The sequence below is a fragment of the Macaca fascicularis genome, chromosome 14 (genome assembly GCF_037993035.2).
Source record: "Macaca fascicularis isolate 582-1 chromosome 14, T2T-MFA8v1.1".
Taxonomy (NCBI): Eukaryota; Metazoa; Chordata; class Mammalia; order Primates; family Cercopithecidae; genus Macaca; species Macaca fascicularis.
The window spans coordinates 7,894,797-7,915,573 of record NC_088388.1 but is presented as its reverse complement, the minus strand read 5'-3'; the positions used below and the strand labels follow the sequence as shown (position 1 = coordinate 7,915,573).

General features: G+C 53.9%; 1 protein-coding gene across 2 annotated transcripts in view; it reads left to right on the top strand.

Moving 5' to 3' along the window:
• Positions 1–1,057: 1,057 nt before the first annotated feature.
• DPP3 (dipeptidyl peptidase 3) overlaps positions 1,058–20,777 on the top strand; it is a 29,409-nt gene continuing 9,689 nt past the window's right edge. Inside the window, exons 1-16 of one of the 2 annotated variants that reach the window (XM_045372162.2) lie at positions 1,058–1,085; positions 2,795–3,069; positions 6,064–6,153; positions 7,393–7,530; positions 8,116–8,190; positions 8,757–8,850; positions 12,052–12,182; positions 12,295–12,425; positions 12,499–12,557; positions 13,526–13,720; positions 13,876–13,988; positions 14,350–14,442; positions 15,919–15,981; positions 16,083–16,207; positions 16,348–16,468; positions 17,826–18,005. In XM_045372162.2, the coding sequence (XP_045228097.2) occupies positions 2,800–3,069; positions 6,064–6,153; positions 7,393–7,530; positions 8,116–8,190; positions 8,757–8,850; positions 12,052–12,182; positions 12,295–12,425; positions 12,499–12,557; positions 13,526–13,720; positions 13,876–13,988; positions 14,350–14,442; positions 15,919–15,981; positions 16,083–16,207; positions 16,348–16,468; positions 17,826–18,005 (1,878 nt within the window). In that variant the 5' untranslated portion in view covers positions 1,058–1,085; positions 2,795–2,799. Of the gene's footprint in view, positions 1,086–2,791; positions 3,070–6,063; positions 6,154–7,392; positions 7,531–8,115; positions 8,191–8,756; positions 8,851–12,051; positions 12,183–12,294; positions 12,426–12,498; positions 12,558–13,525; positions 13,721–13,875; positions 13,989–14,349; positions 14,443–15,918; positions 15,982–16,082; positions 16,208–16,347; positions 16,469–17,825; positions 18,006–20,777 lie in introns of both variants that reach the window. The other variant, XM_045372161.2, reaches the window with a different exon arrangement.

Below are 20,777 nucleotides of genomic sequence, written 5' to 3'. Positions count from 1 at the left end.
CCTAGACACAGGCGTGGCAAGGAGACTGTGTGGGACTTCAGTACCCAAACGCCCCTCACCCTGCGCCAACTATAGGGAGCGGCACTGCAGCCAACACATCACAACTTACAATATCCCTTGGATTGGATTCAATTATTAGCCTGGTTTTCCAGTTCATAAAGCCAAGACTCCCAGACAACCTCGCTCCACCCACAGTCTGACCCTGGGCCCTCACCACTACTCCCCATTCGGCCTAGGCCCTTCCACATGCCCCACCCAGACCGTGGTTTTGTGAGTCCGTCCAGACCTGTAAAAGTGGACTGCAGGCCCGCCTCTGCTCTGGACTCCCTTTCGGGGCTGCAGGAGGCTTTCTGATCCATCAGGCATCTGACAAGCCCCAGGAAACTGCCAGCCTGTTTGTGCTAAGGAAACTGAGGCTCGGGAATGTTTAGCGGCTGCTTCCAGGCCCGTGGCGGGTGGGTGGTGGTACAGTGAAGCACTCGAGGCGTTTCTCCGCGCCCCAACACGAGTGAGACCACCTCAGCCCTGGCCCGAGCCCACTCGACCGTAGCCTCGATTCCCGGCACCGAGAGCTTTGCAACTTCCAAGTCTCCACTCCCAGGCCCCGAGTCCCGAGAGTCAGGGGGAGCCACATTACTCCTATTGTGTAGGTTCCCACCTGCAAGAGTAAGGTTGGGGTCGCTGGGGTGAAACGCCAAAGGAAAGCGGGATCGGGACTGAGGGAGGGGGATTCCCAAGTCCCTGACACCAGCGCCGGGTCAGCCTGGGCTTGGTGACCTCGTCAGTCCCGTCTGCCGGGACTAGGCCGCGGCCAGGCCGGGCACAGAAGCACCCGGTCCGGCGCGTGTGCGGCCTGCAGACAAAAGGCCAAGCCCGCAGGGCCAATCCGCGCACCACCCCGTAGCGACTGGGGGCGGGAGCCGGAGAGCCGAGAAGCTTGTCTCGGCGCGTCTATTGGCTGGTATTGACGCCCATCCGGACCCCGAGGCCAGGCAGTTGGCCAAGGGGGGCGGGGTTTGCAGAGCCCCAATGAATGGGGGAGCCGGAAGCAGGAAGTGAATTTGGGAACGGAGCAGCTGCTGCAGGTGAGGCGCGGCGCCTGGGTTTTGGGGATCCCAGTGTGTCATTCCGGGGGACCAAGGCGAATCTGTACTGAGCGCAAAATCATTCCCTTTCTGCCCACTCTCCTGTACCTCCTCCAAATTCACCCCGCCCTCGAGGCCAAGGAGCGCTCCGGGGAGCAAAGAGTTAACAGCCCTTTCCGAATCTTGAGGCTGTGCTATTGGGGCGGAACTTCTGGAGTCCGGGACAGGCGGGGAGGCTGGAAACTCTGTCCCAGCCGGGAAGGGGCGTGGCGGGGAGAAGGCCCCGGGTTGGGGAATCCCCGGGTTCCAACAGGGCTGTCAGACCTTCAGTAAATTGTTGGCCTTTCCAAGCCTCAGTTTCCCTATCTGTAAAATGGGTTTTCTTCTGGTTGTAACTTCCTGTTGTAACTTCTGTGGCTTCCCTGGAGGAGCACAGGAAGAGAGCAGGAGAATGGAGGGCCGAGGGATGAGAATGGGACAAGTGCAAGGAAAATCATTTATTGCTGTGTGGATATTTTCCGTCCAGGCGACCTCATCTGATTAGCGCACCCACCTCTTAATACTGAGGTTATTCCCTCTTTTACAGAGGAGGAAACGGAGGTGCAGAAAAGTAAAGCAATGGAAGTCTGGGGCCTAGTCCTGGCTAAAGGCCGAGCCTTCCAGCTGGCGGCCTGGAACTTTATCCTTGTGAGCCCAGTGGAAAGTGTGAAGAATTCTGAACAAAGGCCAGGCGCGGCACCTGTAATCTCAGCACTTGGGAGGCCGAGGCAAGCGGATTTGAGGCCAGGAGTTCGAGACCAGCCTGGACAAAATAGCGAGACACCCCCCCCCCCCCGCCTCCCCGTCTCTACCCAAAATGCAAAAAATTAGCTGGGCGTGGTGATGCACGCCTGTAGTCCCAGCTACTTTGGAGGCTGAGGCAGGAGAATCACTTGAACTCGGGAGGCGGAGGTTACTGTGAGTCAGGATCATGCCACTGCACTTCAGCCTGGGCAACAAAGTGAGACTCCATCTCAATAAAAGAATACTGAACAAGGAAGCAGGGAGGGGCCTGGGCTGGGAGCAGAGATGAGGATCTCTGCTGCTGATGTCTCCATTGTGGGATTAGGCAAGGCTCTGAGCCTGAGCCTCGGTTTCCCCATCTGTAATACTAGGTAGTTAGGTCAATCTATTTTTTTTTTTTTTTGAGATGGAGTCTCACCCTGTCACCCAGGCTGGAGTGCAATGGTACGAGGCTCACTGCAGCCTCCGCCTCCTGGGTTCAAGTGATTCTCCTGCCTCAGCCTTCCCAGTAGCTGAGATTACAGGCGCCCGTCACCACACCTGGCTAATTTTTGTATTTTTAGTAGAGAGGAGGTTTCACCACATTGATCAGGCTGGTCTTGAACTCTTGACCTCAGGTGATCCACCCACCTCGGCCTCCCAAAGTGCTAGGATTACAGGTGTGAGCCTCTGTGCCTGACCTTAGAATCAATCTTTAACGTTTAGGGACTACAGGCCAAATATGGTACACCAGTGTATTTTGTGACCCCTTGGGTGAGTCATCTGACCTCTGAGCCTCAGTTAGCATATCTGGTGAATGGGTACAATAATATTCCCTTCCATGTGGGCTTTTGGGAGGATTAAATGAGATTATAAGAGTTCAGAGCCAGGTATGCAATTGATATGGGGTAAACAACAGCTGTGATGACAGTGATGGTTCTCAGCAGGGCCCATGGCGGACACCCAGTACATCCTGCCCAATGACATCGGCGTGTCTAGCCTGGACTGCCGTGAGGCCTTCCGCCTGCTGTCACCCACAGAGCGCCTCTATGCCCACCACCTGTCCCGTGCTGCCTGGTATGGAGGCCTGGCTGTGCTGCTTCAGACCTCCCCCGAGGCCCCTTACATCTATGCTCTGCTCAGCCGCCTCTTCCGCGCGCAGGACCCCGACCAGCTGCGCCAACATGCCCTGGCTGAGGGCCTTACCGAGGAGGAGTATCAGGTTAGTTCCCTTGGGCCAACCTGCGTTTCCTGAGTGGCTTCTGGGTGTGAAAGACCAGGATGCAAATGTCTGTCTCTTTCAAGGGGTAGGTGGAGGATTAGACCAAAGGTTACAAATTCAGGCACTTCCCCTCTCTGGAGCCTCAGTCTTCTCATCTGTAAAATATGCATGTGGGATGTCTGTACCGCTTAGTGTTGTGATGACCCACTTAGAACAGTGCCTGACTTCAAGATAAATGATAGCTGCTGTGATCATAACAAAAGAAACTGTGGTGGAGATTCAGGGAAGGAGAGGAAAGAGTCCAGAGTAGGTATCAGGAGGTCTGAATTCAGGACCAGTTCTTCTCTACCACACTATGTGGCCCTGGGCAGAATGTTCTGCCTGTCCCTTGGTTTTTGTTTTTGGACATATCGGCCAGATAATACACGAATTCTTAGTGCATTGCAGCAATGCAGAAAGACACAAAAAACACAAAGATCACTCATTCTGTGCCCTCCTCAGAGGTAACCCACTGAGGCTGGTACAGCCTTTTCTTTCTCTCCTTTTTTTTTTTTTTTTTTTGTGTCAGAGTCTTAGTCTGTCACCCAGCCTGGAGTGCAGTGGTGCAGTCTTGGCTCACTGCAAACCTCCACCTCCCAGGTTCAAGCATTTCTCATGCCTCAGCCTCCCAAGTAGCTAGAACTACAGGTATGTGCCACCATGCCGGGCTAATTTTTGTATTTTTAGTAGAGATGGGTTTTCACCATGTTGCCCAGGCTGGTCTTGAACTCCTGGCCTCAAGTGATCCACTTGCCTTACCCTCCCAAAGTGCTGGGATTACAGGCGTGAACCACCGTGCCTGGTCTTGGTTACAGCCTTTTCAATCCCGTCTGTGTATTACATACCTATATGTGTATATGCATGGTGAATCAGTTCCTTATTTTCTCTTTTATAGAAATGAGATGATGTTCTTTTCCTGCTTTGTGTCCTGCTTTTTCCATTGAATGCCATGTCTTGGAGAACTTGGAGAATGGGATACATTTAAATGTACCTCATTCTTTTTTTTTTTTTTTTTTTTGAGACGGAGTCTCGCTCTGTCACCCAGGCTGGAGTGCAGTGGCCGGATCTCAGCTCACTGCAAGCTCCGCCTCCCGGGTTCACGCCATTCTCCGGCCTCAGCCTCCCAAGTAGCTGGGACTACAGGCGGCCGCCAACTCGCCCGGCTAGTTTTTTGTATTTCTTAATAGAGACGGGGTTTCACCGTGTTAGCCAGGATGGTCTCGATCTCCTGACCTCGTGATCCGCCCGTCTCAGCCTCCCAAAGTGCTGGGATTACAGGCTTGAGCCACTGCGCCCGGCCTCATTCTTTATTATTGACTGTGAAGTATTCCACAGCAGTGTACACTATAATCAATTTAATCTTTATTTCTGGACATTTAGCTTGTCCCGTTTTTCTTACAAACAGTGCCATGGTGAGCATACTTGTGCATACATGTGAGGGGGATCTGTTTCTAGAAGGAGAACTGCTGGGTCAAGGGCTCTATACATTTACAATTGACTGATTCTGTTAAATCATCTTCTAAAAAACTTTCACTGCATTATATTCCCATCAAGAATGTACAAGAATATGGCCTGTTTTTCTATACGGGAAATAAAGGGATTGGATTGTTTCTCTCTGAGCTGACGTGCTGTTTATTCTACCTCTTTTGAAGTCTGGGCATGCACTTCCCATCTTGGGCATGGCTTACTCATTAAAAGAGCTAATATCTGTGGAAATATTTATAAACGGAAAGGTGCAACTCAAGCATTACTATTTTCAGGGAAATTCTTTTTTTTTTTTTTTTTTTTTTGAGACAGTCTTGCTCTGTCACTAGGCTGGAGTGCAGTGGCACAGTCTTGGCTCACTGCAACCTCCAACTCCCTGGTTCAAGCGATTCTCCTGCCTCAGCCTCCAGAGTAACTGGTATTACAGGCATGCACCACCACACCCAGCTAATTTTTGTATTTTTAGTAGAGACAGGGTTTCACCATGTTGGCCAGGATGGTCTCAATCTCCTGACCTCGTGATCTGCCCGCCTCGGCCTCCCAGAGTGCTTGGGATTACTGGCGTGGGTGCCAGCCATTCAGGGAAATTCATGTTTGCAAGTGGCAGAAACCCAGCTCAAATTGGCTTACGTGAAAAGGAGAATTGTTGGGTCACATGATTGAAAAGTCCAGGTCTAGAGGAAGTTTCAGGCATGGCTGGACTCAGGGACTCAGTGCTACCACTGCGATGCAGTCTTCATCTCTCAGCTTGCTTGCTTTTCTTGCTCCCGGAGGGGGAGCTCCAGGGGTTCCAGGCCTGATGATACCTGTTGTACACAGGCTCTTTGCCAATGGGAAATGTCCTGGGTAGCGCTCTTATGCCAGCTTGAGCCTTGTGCCCATCCTGTAGCCAAGGATGGTGGTTTCTCAGACTGGCCAAGCCAGCTTACATGCCCAACCCTGGGGCTGGGGGAAGGGAGATCCCCCACCCTCCCACCCACAAAAGGAGGATTGAGGTCTTGTTACCAGAGGAAGATCTGGGGCCAGCAGAAGCCATAGAATAGATAGATGATTAAGGCCCCTCTGGCTCTAACATGTGATGCTTCCGAGGCCAGCTGCCTGACAGGTCAGAGGCTGAGGACAGGCTCCCAGGAGAAAGAGGGAGGTGGTGCTGGAACTGGGCCTTAAAGGACACAGTAGTCTCAGGTGGCTGAGAGGTGCTGGGGTGGAGAGGGCAAAGGCAGACGAACACTTGGGTGTGTTTGGGAACTGCCCAGAAGATCAGTTAGGCCAGACAGCCGGGGTGTGAAAATGGGTCTGTGAAAGTGAGTGTGGGCCAGACTGGGGCTTCCCAGGACCTGGGTCCTGCCCGCACATTTTCCAGCCTCATCCACACTGGCTCTGCTGGGGCATTCGCATCTCAGGAGGGGGTGTTGCTGGGGTCAGGGAGGCTGTGCTTCCTGGGTCTCTGATGCCTGTCTCCCCCCTCAGGCGTTCCTGGTCTATGCCGCGGGTGTTTACTCCAACATGGGCAACTACAAGTCCTTTGGTGACACCAAGTTTGTTCCCAACTTGCCCAAGGTGAGCCAAAGGAGGGCTGGGGAAGGTGGGGATGGGGGCTGGTGGGGTAGGGGTGGAGAATGCAGTAGAAGGAGCCCCAACTGGAGTGTCAGAAGCCCTGAGCAGAACATGGACCCTGTTGCTGCCACCCTGCATGACTGTGAGTGTCACCAACCTCACTGGGTGCCACGGCCTCTTCGTGTGTAAAGGAAAAGCACAGCTCTCCCTGACTGCTGATCTGCAGGCCGAACAAGGGCGAGATGTGGAAGTGTTCTGTGAACTTTCAGGTGCTCTCAAAAATGGAGCTTGTTGGTCATCACCAGGAACAGTGGGAAATACGGGGCTGGGGGCATCCCTCCCAGGATTATGAGGCTTGAGCCTATCTAGGGCAGAGGTGGTTCTTACGGCAGGTATAAGAGCTGGGACTTTAACATGCATACAAGTCACTTGGCGGTCATGCTGCCATGCGGCATCTGATTCAGCAGGTCTGTGGTGGACCCAAGATTTGACATTTTTGCTTTGAGACAGGGTCTTGCTCTGTCGCCCAAGCTGAAGTGCAGTGGTGTGATCATGACTCACTTCAGCATCAACCTCCTGGACTCAAGTGGTCCTCCTGGCTTAGCCTCCCAAGTAGTTGGGAATATGGGTGTGCAGCACCACACCAACTAAATTTTCTTTTCTTTTTTTGAGATAGGGTCTCACTCTGTCACTTAGGCTGGAGGGCAGTGGCACAGATACAGCTCACTGCAACCTCAACTTCCTAGGCTCAAGTGATCCTCCTCAGCTTCCAGAGTAGCTGGTACCACAGATACCTGCCACTGTGACGCTTGGCTAATTTTTTAAAATTGTTTGTAGTGACAGAATGCCACTGTGTTACCCAAGCTGGTCTTGAACTCCTGGACTCAAGCAATTCTCACACCTTGGCCTCCCAAAATGCTAGGATTACAGGCATGAGCCGCTGCGTCTGGCCTTTATTCTTTGTAGAGATGGGGGTCTGTCTATGTTGCCCAGGCTTGTCTTGAACTCCTGGCCTCAAGTATCTCTCCCTCCTCTGCCTCCCAAAGTGCTGGGATTATAGGCATGAGCCACCACACATGGAGGCTTGACATTTCTCAGGCCCTGCCAGTGCTGCTGGTCCACGGACCACACAGTGAGCCAAAGCTCTTAGACCATGGGAGAAGAGCTTAGGAGTGGATAGGGAGGCTCTGGAAGGCAGGTTTGGGTGGTGTGACTGGGCCATTGGCTTCCCTTTCCCTGTAGGAAAAGCTGGAACAGGTGATCCTAGGGAGTGAGGCTGCTCAGCAGCACCCCGAAGAAGTCAGGGGCCTCTGGCAGACCTGTGGGGAGCTTATGTTCTCTCTGGAGCCAAGGCTTCGACACCTCGGACTGGGGAAAGAGGTGAGGCCCCTGACTCCCCCGAGGGGACGGGGCAGAGGGAATTCTTTGAGGCCACCTGGTAAGGAGGGAAGGAAAGGGGATGGGGAGGCAGTGGGCTCTGCCTCACACTCCTGAGGCAATGCTGCTCCCCACTGCAGGCCTCAGTTTTGTCATCTGTAGAATGGTAAGCAGGTTGGGTCAAATGCTTTCTGAATGCCCTCCCAGATCTGACATTCTGCACACAGGATGCCATGTGCTGATGGAGGGAAGGAGAGGAAGGCTGGAGGTGGAGGGAGCTGAGGAGGGGACAGCAGGGAAGGAGGGGGGTCCCAGGTTTCCCACCTCTGGAGGCCGCATCCGTTGCATGGGACGAGGACCTTGGGAAGCCTTAGGGGTGGGCCAGCCTGAGAGAGGCACGGGCAGGGCTGCAGGAATGCTGGAAATGAGCATCTGTTTGTTTTATAACTTTTTCCCCGGAAGTAGATGGAGGGGTAAGCGGTAGACGCCGCTGGAAGGAGGGAGGGGCAGGAAGCCTGGGAAGATGACGTCCCTGCAGCACTGACCTCGGCACCTCCTCTTTCTCCTGTCCCCTCTCTTCCCCAACAGGGAATCACCACCTATTTCTCTGGGAATTGTACCATGGAAGATGCCAAATTGGCCCAGGACTTTCTGGACTCACAGGTTTGGGGTTAGGGGAGCTCAAGGTAGCAGAGGTTTGGTGGAGTTCCTAGTCCCAGCCCCTCACAACTGGTGACCACTCCTGGGTCTCTGCTTGACTACTCCCTGCTAACTAGGGAAGGTACACCCCTGCCCACCCCAGGCTATAGAGCCTAATGACAGCCTCAGGGCTGGGCGAGGAACCAGGACCTCAGGCCACAGGGGTGTGAGGCTCTGGGGTCCACGTGTCAGTGGAGCTCCCAGCTTAGCCACTCACCAGCCATGTGATCAGTTTCCATGTCTGTGAAGTGGTACCCACCTCCGGTAGCCCTGGGTTCGCAGAGGCCATGCAGTGCCTGGCATAGTGGTTGGAGTCAGTGCTTAGTAGAAGTGCACAGTGTCCCGAGCAGAGCAGGAGAGTCGGCCCTGGGCTGCCCACTCCCACTCTCTCCCGCTTCTCCCAGCCAACCTGGAAGGCCCAGCCTGCTTTGCCTCCATGCCTTCTCCCCGGGGGGTGACCCATTTTCCTTCCTCCCACCCCACTGGCCTCTCCAGACCTCACTCTCAACCCCTGCCCTGGTCTCTTCTAGAACCTCAGTGCCTATAACACCCGGCTCTTCAAAGAGGTCGATGGAGAAGGGAAGCCCCACTACGAGGTGCGGCTGGCTTCTGTGCTTGGCTCAGGTGAGCTTAGCCCCAGGCTTCCCTTCTGCTCCCTCCCAGGCATTTCTGGACCTGGGTGGCTCAGGTCCTGCCAGCCCTGCCACTCCCACACAAAGAGGATCCTTCTCTCCCAGGAGTTTCTACATAAGGCCTGGGAATGGCTCTAGTTTCTCTGTATCAGTCCCCTATTTGTCTGTGAACCAATCCCTGAGGGCTGGCAAGGGACAGGTCTCTGATTGGCTCAACCTGGTCTCAAGCCTACTCTGGAGTCAGGCGATGAGGTTGGCCCTTCAGGCCAGGCGTGGCAGCTCACACCTGTAATCCCAGCACTTTGGGAGGCTGAGGCAGGTGAATCACCTAAGGTTGGGAGTTTGAGACCAGCCTGGCCAACATGGTGAAACACCGTCTCTACTAAAAATATAGAAATTAGCCAGGCATGGTGGCATGTGCCTGTAATTCCAGCTACCTGGGAGTCTGAGGCAGGAGAATCGCTTGAACCCAGGAGGCAGAGGTTGCAGTGAACCAAGATCTCACCACTGCACTCCAGCCTGGGTGACAGAGCAAAGCTCCAGGTCAAAAAAAAAAAAAAAAGAGGCTGGCCCTTTCCAAACCAACTGCACTTGGGGTAGTAGTAGTGGGACCTGGGGTGATATTCTCAAGGGGAAGTTGGGATCCATTCCCAGGAGAGAGGAAATAGTGTGGACAGAAGTGTCCAGGCCTTTATGAAGACTTTTGCCACCTGGCTCTTTTTTCCCTACCTGCACCCCAGCCCCTGCTTCATCTCCATTTCCTCCCACTCAGACTCTGTGCTCTGGCCATGCTCAACAGCATCCAGTTCTCACGGACCCTCTCTAGGTCTTTTGTTTTTGTTTTTTTTTTTTGTTTTTTGAGACAGAGTCTCGCTGTATCGCCCAGGTTGTAGTGCCCAGGCTAGAGTGCAGTGGTGCGACCTTGGTTCACTGCAACCTCTGCCTCCTGGGTTCAAGCGATTCTCCTGCCTCAGCCTCCAGAGTAGCTGGAATTGCAGGCGCCCATCACCACACCTGGCTAATTTTTGTATTTTTAATAGAGACGAGGTTTCGCCATTTGGCCATGCTGGTCCTAAACTCCTGACCTCAGGTGATCCGCCTGCCTCTCGGCCTCCCAATGTGCTGGATTATAGGCATGAGCCACCGCGCCTGGCCCCTGTCCAGGTCTTTGCACAATCTATTCCCCACTTCCCATGCGGAACCCCCTCCAGCCTCTCTTTGTCCCCTGGCCACCTCCTCCCCATGCTCTAGGCCATGCATGGACATTGCCTTCCCCAGGACCTTTCCCCATCTTCCCATAACTAAGTCCATGCCCTTCTCTCTTCCCATTGCCACACTCAGTAGCTCTCCTGACTACAAGCTCTGCAAGAGAAGGGCCTGTGTGTTTCATCCACTGTTGTCTCCCCGGTGCCCAGCGCTTGGTGGATCTGAGCTTCCACCGGGGAGATGATGGCAGATGTGGGTTCAGAGGAACAGGAGTTGATCTCACTGGAATATAAGCTGGGCTTATACTTACAGTACAGGATGCAGTGTCAGGCAGTGGTTGAATGTGGCCCTGGAGCCGGGCTGCCTGAGTGGGTCATTATCTATTGCTGTGGAACAAATGCTCCCCAAATGTTGATACAAAACCGCCTTTTCATGCTCACGGACACTGGGTCAGGAATGCAGGTAGAGCACAGTAGGAACAGCCGGTTGCTGGGTGACCGTGTCTGGGGCCTCAGCTGGGAAGACTCGACAGCTTGGGGCCGCAAGCATCCCCAGGCTTATTGGCTCACACGCAGGTGCTGGCTGCCGGCTGGAACCCAGCTGCGCTGTTGACTAAAATACATCACATGGCACCCTCCTATTGTTTGTGGTAGCTGGGCTCCCAGAGTGAGCCTCCCAGGAGAGCCAGGCGGAAGCCTGCTCACCTTGTGTGACCTGGCCTCAGCACATGGTGTCCCTGCTGCTGAAGTCACAGCCTTCCTGGCTTCAGGAGGAGGGAACACATCCCACGTCTCCATGGGCAAAGTCACAGTTGAGCTGGACATGATGGCTCATACCTGTAATCCCAGCTATTCAGGAGGCTGAGCCAGGAGGATCGCTTGAGCCCAGCAGTCTGAGATCAGCTGGGCAACCTTGCAAGATCCTATCTCAAATTTAAAAAAAAAAAAAAAGGTGTAAGACAGGAAATATTGTGGCTGTTTTTGCTCGTTTGTTTGTTTTTACATAGCCTTGAAGTATATTTTATTGATCAGAGACAACAAGGAAAATACAATAGTGTGTAAACATCCCATTGCTTCTGTAACAAATTGCCACAAATTTAGTGGCACAAAACAACATGAACTTATTACAGTTGCAGGGGTCCAGAGTCTAAAAGCAAGGCTGGGCCGCATTCATTTTGGAGTCTCAGGAGGAACCTGCCCCCGCTTGCCTTTTCCAGCTTCTGGAAGGCTGCCCAGCCCCCCAACTTCACTCCAGCTCCCTTCTGCTATCGTCACAGCTCCTTTTCCCAGCCACCCTCTTGTCTCCCCGTGGGACTGTTGATTACGTTTGGGATGTGACTGTCTTTTTAAATCTAATCTGCTACTTGCTGTCCACGTAAGCTCTCGATGCCTTAGTTTCCCATCAGTGAAATGGAGATGATAATTTCTGCCTCCCCCCAGAGTTAGAGTGAGGCTTAAAGGAGTTAACACATGGAAAGCACATGTTATGTGATACATATATTTTTGTTTTTTAGTTTTTGGGTTTTTTTGTTTTCGTTTTTGTGTTTGTTTTTTTGGGCTGGAGTCTCTCTCTGTTGCCCAGGCTGGAGTGCAGCAGCGCGATCTCAGCTCACTGCAACCTGTGTCTCCTGGCTTCAAGCGATTTTCCTGCTTCAGCCTCCTGAGTAGCTGGGATTACAGGTGCCTGCCACCATGCCCAGCTAATTTTGTATTTTGAGTAGAGACGGGATTTCACCATGTTGGCCAGACTGGTCATGAACTCCAGACCTCAGGCGATCTGCCCGCCTTGGCCTCCCAAAGTGCTGGGATTACAGGTGTGAGCCACCGTGCCCGGCTGATATATATATTTTGGAAGACGAGAGTTTATACTCATGTCTGTTGGCTACAGGGAGCCATTGAAGATCTTAGAGTGAAAGAGTGCTACGGGGAAAAGCTGACGGAGGTGTCTTACTCCGGCCTTTTCTCTGAGTGACACCTTCTTTCCCCAGAGCCTTCCCTGGACTCTGAGATGACTTCCAAGCTGAAGAGCTATGAATTCCGGGGAAGCCCTTTCCAGGTGACCCGAGGGGACTATGCGCCCATCCTCCAGAAGGTGGTGGAGCAGCTGGAGAAAGCCAAGGTTGGACTGGCTGGGGACTGAGGTGTGCGGGCTGAGGACCCCTCTGGGCAGCAAAGCTGGTGTGGAGGTGGGTTGACCTCACACAAGGCTGACCGACTCCTGCTCACCTCAGGTGTATGCAGCCAACAGCCACCAGGGGCAGATGCTGGCCCAGTATATAGAGAGCTTCACCCAGGGCTCCATCGAGGCCCACAAGAGGGGCTCCCGCTTCTGGATCCAGGACAAAGGCCCCATCGTGGAGAGGTGAGCCGCCAGCTCCACCCCACCCGCCCCCTCCTGCCCACCCCTCCTCCACCTCTGCCCTTCTCTCCCCCAGTTACATCGGGTTCATCGAGAGCTACCGTGACCCCTTTGGTTCCCGAGGAGAATTTGAAGGTAACTTCCTCGGGGAGGAGGAGGTCAGTCACAGTCCCTTCCCCCACATCCAAGTCCACATGTCCAGTGTCCCCTGATGGTTCTCCCCACCCCCACTCAGCCATAACCATAACAATAACAACAGCCATCGTAAATAAACACCATTTACAGTGTATTGGGCACTGTTGTAAGAAGCTTAGCTATATTAACTAATTTAGAGTTCATCACCCCATGAGGATGTTTATCCTCACTTAACAGGTGTGAGCACTGAGGCACAGTTGGGGGGTGACCCAGAAACTCTGGCTCTGAGCTACTTTGCTGTGCTGCCTCTAGTGTCTGGTCAGGGCACAGGCTCCAGGTAGACATGTGCCTCCCAAGCCTAGCTTCACCACTTCCAGGCTGTGTGACCTTGGGCCAAATAGCCTGACCTCAGCACCAGTGCGGTTAGGATGCAGACTGCTACACTCAGTGGCTGGAAGCAGGATGGACATTGTGACTGGACCTGACCTGGGGCTGTCATCCCAGGCTGGTGGCAGGCTGCCTCGGGCCCCACCCCCTTCCCCAGGGGACCCACCTGTGGAAGGCAGGGCATCCAGCCTGAGGATTCAGCCACTTCTCTGGCTGCCCTAATCCTCCTCAGCCGCTGGATGTAGAAGAGTCTGAGCATCTGCCTGTTAAAACCAGAGAGATTAGTCTGGGAGGAGAGCACACAGCCTGCTGGGGCTCAGGGGTGAGCCGCTAGACCCAGGCCCAGGGAGAAGGGGCAGGCGGCCCAGGGGCCTGAGGGGGAGACAGGTTTGTGCAGCTGCAGCTTTCCTGTCCAGGTCCTGACCTAGTAGGGCCCAGACCTGGGTCACTGCTGTCCCCAGCTGCCAGCCCAGGGTGACTGCATACAGTAGGCATTCAGTACATGCGTGATGGCTGGAGTAGGGTGAAGTGAGAGCCCTCCTGGAACCCTGCCAAGCCACAGCTCCCTCCCTCCCCTGCAGGTTTCGTAGCTGTGGTGAACAAGGCCATGAGTGCCAAGTTTGAGCGGCTAGTGGCGAGCGCAGAGCAGCTGCTGAAGGAGCTGCCCTGGCCCCCAGCCTTTGAGAAGGACAAGTTCCTCACCCCCGACTTCACCTCCCTGGATGTTCTCACCTTTGCTGGCTCCGGCATCCCTGCTGGCATCAACATCCCCAATTGTAAGTGTTGGCAGGCCCAGCCCCTGAGCCCCAGAAGCCTCCTTTTAGAGTCGCCCCTCCCTCTCCACACACACTCTCCACAAACTGCCCTGTGCCTCTTGTCTGTGACCTTTGTCCCTTGCCTCTTCTTCCTGGTCCTTCTCCGCCTTCTCCAGACGATGACCTGAGGCAGACGGAAGGCTTTAAGAACGTGTCACTGGGGAATGTGCTGGCTGTGGCCTACGCCACGCAGCGGGAGAAGCTCACCTTTCTGGAGGAGGATGACAAGGTGGGTGCCAGCAGTTGGAGGGTTGGGGCTGGGCCTCACCTTCCTCAGCGGACTCGGGAAGGCAGACAGCCCAGAGCAGTAGAGAGGAAAGCACACAGCTTCCGTCCTGGCTCTGCCACTTCCCAACCACATGACCGTGCGGACTTTGGAGCCTCGGTTTCTTCTCGGGTCACACTAGGGGGGCATCCCTCCCTTCCTCCTGGGTTGTTGCAAGGATGAGATGGGCTGTGGGGTGGAGCACAGTCGGCCTTTACCAAGTACATGCACTGAGATGGGCCCATGGCCCGGGGGAGGGGAGGCCGACAGGCTCTGTGGCCAGGGCCGGCCAGTGGACAGCGCAGGTCTCTGCTTGTCTTGGCAGGATCTGTACATCCTCTGGAAGGGGCCCTCCTTCGATGTGCAGGTGGGCCTGCACGAGCTGCTGGGCCATGGCAGCGGCAAGCTCTTCGTACAGGTAAGAAGGCAGCGGCCAGCCCTGGTACCCCAGCCCACAGCTCCACTCCCCACAACCTGCCCTACCCAGTGGTGAAGCTGCTCTAGCCTCTGCCCTCAGGGGCTGTGGGTTGGGTGGGGAAAACGGCCCCTTAAGCAGAGAAGACCCTGTCTTGCCCTTCCTCAAGATGTCCCAGGAGCTCAGAGGCCTGGCGTAGAGCCGGGGTGTAGAGGGCCCTCTGGGACAGTTCAGCTGCTGTTCCCCACACCAGGAGGAATTGCTTGGCTCAGGCTAAGGAAGCACACCCTAAGGGCGTGGCTCCAGCAGCCCCAGGACAGACACTGGGGGTAGGGGGCATCTCTGGGTGCTCCCATCTGAGGCAGCAGTGCTATCTTTGTTTGCGCTGCTGTTCCGTGGAGCCTGGGCTTTTCCAGGTATCGTAGGGAGCCACTTCTCCCCAGAGCAGCCCCTTCTTGCCAGCCAGCCAGCGTGACTGGAGTCCCCTCCACACCTACCCAGGGAATATGGAAACACAGACAACCTTTTATGGGGGGCTGAAAAGCTGATGTGGACCCCCAGCATGGAGATGACCAGAAGTGGGGTGGGGTGTGGCCCCTCCCTTCCGAGGGCAGGGTTCTTGGTGGGCCCTGCTTCTTGGGGTGTGGGGCTGCTTCCCTGGATGGGGAAGGGCTGGAACTGGGCCCCGGGGTCAGGAGGATGCGCAGAACAGCTGCTGAGGCAGCAGGCTGGCGAAACGCCTTGTCCAGACTTTATCCAGGCTGTGTGTGGCCTTGGATAAGTCAGCTCCTTCACCAACCCTCAGTTGGCCCATCTGTAAAATGAGATTCCTGACCCCTGCTGTGTGGGCTGTTGTGAGGAGTAAAGGTGAAGACAGTAAGCCCTGACACACAGTAGGTCCTCAGCAAACAGGTATTAGTGTTGAGAGACAGTGTCCACGGAGGTTGTGTGCTCTGACTCCAGTTTGGGGCTCTTAGGCTCCAAGCCTCAGTTTCCTCGTCTGTGAAGTGGGATAATAGTAGCACTGTCCTCGGAAGATGGTTGTGAGGATTAAAAGGACGCTGCATGAAAGACGCATGGCATGCAGTGGGAGTGGCAGTGCCAGGAGCCAGACCAGAAGCCCATGGTGGGCACAGCTGGGCTCTCTGGCCCACCCATTGGAGCATCTCCTACTGGGGTCTGGAGACACCAGATCTGGGTCCTCACAGGACTTGGGGCAAGTTCCTCGACTGTCTGGCCCTCGGTTCTCCTCTCTGTGCGGTGGGGTAGGCATCTCTGGTTCTCGCGTTCCTGATGGCTCTGAGGAGGCAGCCAGCGTCACAGGGCTCAGGGCTGTGCAGGCATCAGTGTGTGGACGGACCTGCTGCTCCTGCGCTCCCACTTGCCTTCCTGAGCCACTCTCTGGGCCCGTGGATTCTGGCGCTGGAGGCCTGGATCCAGCTGGGGGTGCCTTTCCCTCACCCAGCCTGTGCTCTGCAGGATGAAAAAGGAGCATTCAACTTTGACCAGGAGACAGTGATCAACCCAGAGACGGGCGAGCAGGTGAGGGAGGCCTCAGTAGAGCCCCAGGGTGCTGGGAGGGTGGGCACAAGTGGGGTGGGGCAGTGGCCACCCTAAGCCTGACAGTGGAGCTCTTTTTCCAGATTCAGAGCTGGTATCGGAGCGGGGAGACCTGGGACAGCAAGTTCAGCACCATCGCCTCCAGCTACGAAGAGTGCCGGGCTGAGAGCGTGGGCCTCTACCTCTGTCTCCACCCGGAAGTGCTGGAGTAAGAGCAGCAAAGCCAAGGGGTGGGCTGTCCCGGTGCAGTGGCCAGCCCTGGGGGCATGGAGGGTGGGTGGTGGCGGCCGGTGGAATGGGGACAGGGTAGCCTCTGACCATCCTGCCACCTGCCTGCCCGTCTCACAGGATCTTTGGCTTTGAGGGGGCTGATGCGGAGGACGTGATCTACGTGAACTGGCTCAACATGGTTCGGGCCGGGCTGCTCGCTCTGGAGTTCTACACACCTGAGGCCTCCAACTGGCGACAGGTGGGGCCTGGGTGGGGCCCCCAGGAGGCGGAAGGGAGCCTACAAGGATGATCAGCCTGCCAAGATCAGGGTGCAAGGATGGGACCGCTGTACCTTTAAGGCAGATGAACAGGGTTTAATGCCAGACTCCACTGTTTGGGGGGCAAGTCACATCACTCTCGTGAGCCCCAGAGTTCCTGTCTGTGAAGTGGGAGTAGGACTCTCCCCGGCCACCATTTCACGGTGAATCAGATGAGGTGATTTTGTTAGGACTCCTCGCAGTTGACGCCCTCTGTGCCACACACAATTCTAAGCGCCCTCCATGAATTCACTACGCCAGGAGGTAGGCGCTGTTGTTACCCTCATTTTGAGAAGAGAAATTGAGGCACAAGGAGATGAAGCAACTTGCCACTAAGTGGCAGAGCCAGGATTCGCATCTATACAGTGCCTCCAGGGCCATTCAGTGCCACGGCTCCATTTTGTGTCCTTTGGACATGGGGTAAGTGATAGAAATTTTTTTTCTTTTTCTTTCTTTTTTTTTTTTTGAGACAGAGTCTCGCTCTGTCACCAGGTTGGAGTGCAGGGGCGTGATCTTGGCTCACTGCAACCTCCGCCTCCCGGGTTCAAGTGATTCCCCTCCCTCAGCCTCCTGAGTAGCTGGGACTACAGGCGCATACCACCACGCCTGGCTAATTTTTTGTATTTTTTAGTAGAGACAGGGTTTCACCGTGTTAGCCAGGATAGTCTCGATCCCTTGACCTCATGATCCACCCGCCTCAGCCTCCCAAAGTGCTGGGATTACAGGCATGAGCCACCGCGCCCTGCCAGCAATAGAAACTTTTTGACAAAATCAGATGGGTGTGGTTTGAGGAGGTGATGTGACATCATTCAGGGTCCAGAAATGTGGGTCTGAGTTGTGGCTCTTCCTTTACTAGCTGTGTGCCCCTAAAGAAGTCCCTCCACTTCTCTGGGCCTCTGTTTTATCATCTGCAAACTGGGGATAATGACGCTTACTTGGTTCCCCTTTTGAGCACAAACAAGGTTGTGGAGGAGAAAGTGTTTGGGGACCCTGGAGGGGGTAGCTGCTGTCCTCATCGGGGGATCCGGAGGAGCAGGGATCACGGTGGGTGACATGGGGAGCATGGGCACCAGGTCCTACCTGGAAATGGCCTCCCTGTCTCCTAGTGCAGCCTGCTTTCTCTGTTAGCAGAGGAAGGAGGAAGCATTTGAGGGGAGGGGAATAAGCAGAAAAGGACCCACAGGGTGGGGGAGAATGACAATAACAGTTGCCAATAAATGAGGAACTGGGACCAAGGACCAAGCCTAGGACCAAGCACTTGATATGGGCTACAAATGCTGTCTTTCCCCACCCCGGCAGGCCCATATGCAGGCCCGGTTTGTGATCCTGAGAGTCTTGCTGGAGGCTGGCGAGGGACTCGTTACCATCACTCCCACCACAGGCTCTGATGGGCGCCCAGATGCCCGGGTCCGCCTCGACCGCAGCAAGATCCGGTCTGTGGGCAAGCCTGCTCTAGAGCGCTTCCTGCGGAGGCTTCAGGTAAGCAAAGCCCTCTCGCCTGGATGGGCCCCCGCCAACCTCTCCAGGGGCAGAGTGTTACCATGTGCCAGGCACGGAGAATAAGCTGTGAGCAGTTCTCTTACGCTGCAGTGAGGAAAGGTAGCCAGTAAACATGTAAGCACACCGGGTGCCTCACGCCTGTGATCCCAGCACTGTGGGAGGCCGAGGAGGGCGGATCACTTGAGCTCAGGAGTTCAAGACTAGCCTGGGCAACATGGCAAAAACCTCGTCTCTACAAAAAATACAAAAATTAGCCAGGCACGGTAGTGCGCGCCTGTAGTTCCAGCTACTCCAGAAGCTGAAGTGGGAGGATCACTTGAGCCTGAGAGGTGGAGGCTGCAGTGAGCCATGATTGTACCACTACACTCCAGCCTGGGTGACAGAATGAGACCCTATCTCTAAAAAAAAAAAAAAAAAAAAAAAAAAAAGAATAAGGACATCTTTTATGTATTTATTTGTTTGTTTGTTTGTTTGTTTATTTTTGAGACAGAGTTTTGCTCTTGTTGCCCAGGCTGGAGTACAATGGCACGATCTCAGCTCACTGCAACCTTCTTCTCCCGGGTTCAAGTGATTCTCCTGCCTCAACCTCCCGAGTAGCTGGGATTGCAGGCTCCCGCCACCACGCCCGGCTAATTTTTGTATTTTTAGTAGAGACGGGGTTTCACCATGTTGGCCACGCTGGTCTTGAACTCCTGACCTCAGGTGATCCACCCACCTTGAATTCCCAAAGTGCTGGGATTACAGGTGTGAGGCAACGCGCCCAGCCAGGACATCTTTAAGAATGAAGGACATTTTTAGACAAACAAAAACAGTTTACCATTAATAAACCGTCAGTAACAACACTTCTACAGGATATAATTTAGGAAAAAGAAACAGCCCCAGAGAGAAGGTTGGATAAGCTGTAAGAAATATGGCTGAGTGATGCTGAGAGTAAATATACAATATGAACTTTGTATACCAATAAAAATGATCAATTTGGCTGCGTGTGATGGCTCATGCCTGTAATCCCAGCACTTTGGTAGGCTAGATTCCTTGAGTCTAGGAGTTCAAGACCAGCCTAGGCAACATAGTGAGACCTCATCTCTACAAAAAATTTTAAAAATAGCCAAGTGTGGCCGGGCGCGGTGGCTCATGCCTGTAATCCCGGCACTTTGGGAGGCCAAGGCGGGCAGATCAACTGAGGTTGGGAGTTTGCAACCAGCCTGACCAACATGGAGAAACCCCATCTCTACTAAAAATACAAAATTAGTCGGGTGTGGTGGTGCATACCTGTAATCCCAGCTACTCGGGAGGCTGAGGCAGGAGAATTGTTTGAACCCAGGACGTGGAGGTTGTGGTGAACCAAGATCGGGCCACTGCACTCCAGCCTGGGCAACAAGAGTGAAACTCCGTCTCAAAAAAAAAAAAAAATTAAAAATAGCCAAGTATGGTGATGCACGCCTGTGGTCGTGGCCACACAGGAGGCTGAGATGGGAGGATTTCTTGAGCACGGGAGGTAGAGGCTGCAGTGAGCCCTGATTGCCACTGCACTCTAGCCTGGGCGACAGAGCTAGATTCTGTCTCTAAAAGAAAAAGAAAAGATAACATTGATCAAAAGTTACCATAAAGAAGGTGTCAAGTGTTACACTAGGATAGGATATTTACAACACATATGGTTAGTCCCCGCTTATCCACAGTTTTGCTTTCTGCGGCTGCAATTAGCTGCAATAAAATACAACAAGATATTTTTAGGCTGGATGTGGTGGTTCACTCCTGTAATCCCAGCATTTTGGGAGGCCCAGACGGGCTGATCACCTGAGGTCAGCAATTCAAGACCAGCCTGGCCAACATGGCGAAACCCTGTCTCTATTAAAAATACAAAAATTAGCTGGGCATGGTGGCAGGCGCCTGTAATCCCAGCCACTCAGGAGGCTGAGGTATGAGAACCACGTGAATCTGGGAGTTGGAGGTTGCAGCAAGCCAAGATTGCGTCACTGCCCTCCTGCTTGGGTGACACAGTGACACACTGCCTCAAAAAGAAAAAAAAGATACTTGAGAGAGAGGCTGTATTCACCTAACTTTTATTCCATTATTTTGTTACATTTGTTCTATTTTATTAGTAGTTATTGTTAATCTCTTCCTGTGCCTAACTTATAAATTAAACTTTCTCATAGATGTGTATGTATGGTGAAAAAACAGTGTATATATAGGGCCCTGTACTACGTGGTCTTGGAACATATCCTCCATGTATCTGTGGGGACTACTGTACTAACAAAGGGTTCATATCTAAAATACATAAAGAACTTTTCAGCCGAGCACAGTCGCTCCCGCCTGTAATCCCAGCACTTTGGGAGGCCGAGGCAGATGGATCACTTGAGGTCAGGAGTTTGAGAACAGCCTGGACAACATGGTAAAACCCATCTCTACCAAAAATATAAAAAATTAGCCAGGCGTATTGGCGGGCGCTTGTAATCCCAGCTACTCAGGAGGCTAAGGCAGGAAAATCGCTCAAACCTGGAAGGTGGAGGTTGCAGTGAGCTGAGATCATGCCACTGCACTCCATCCTGGGCAACACAGCGAGACTCTGTTTCAAAAAATAAAGAAAGAAAAAACTTTTTAAAAAAAAGTGAGGGGCCGGGCGCGGTGGCTCAAGCCTGTAATCCCAGCACTTCGGGAGGCCAAGACGGGCAGATCACGAGGTCAGGAGATCGAGACCATCCTGGCTAACACGGTGAAACCCCGTCTCTACTAAAAAATACAAAAAAACTAGCC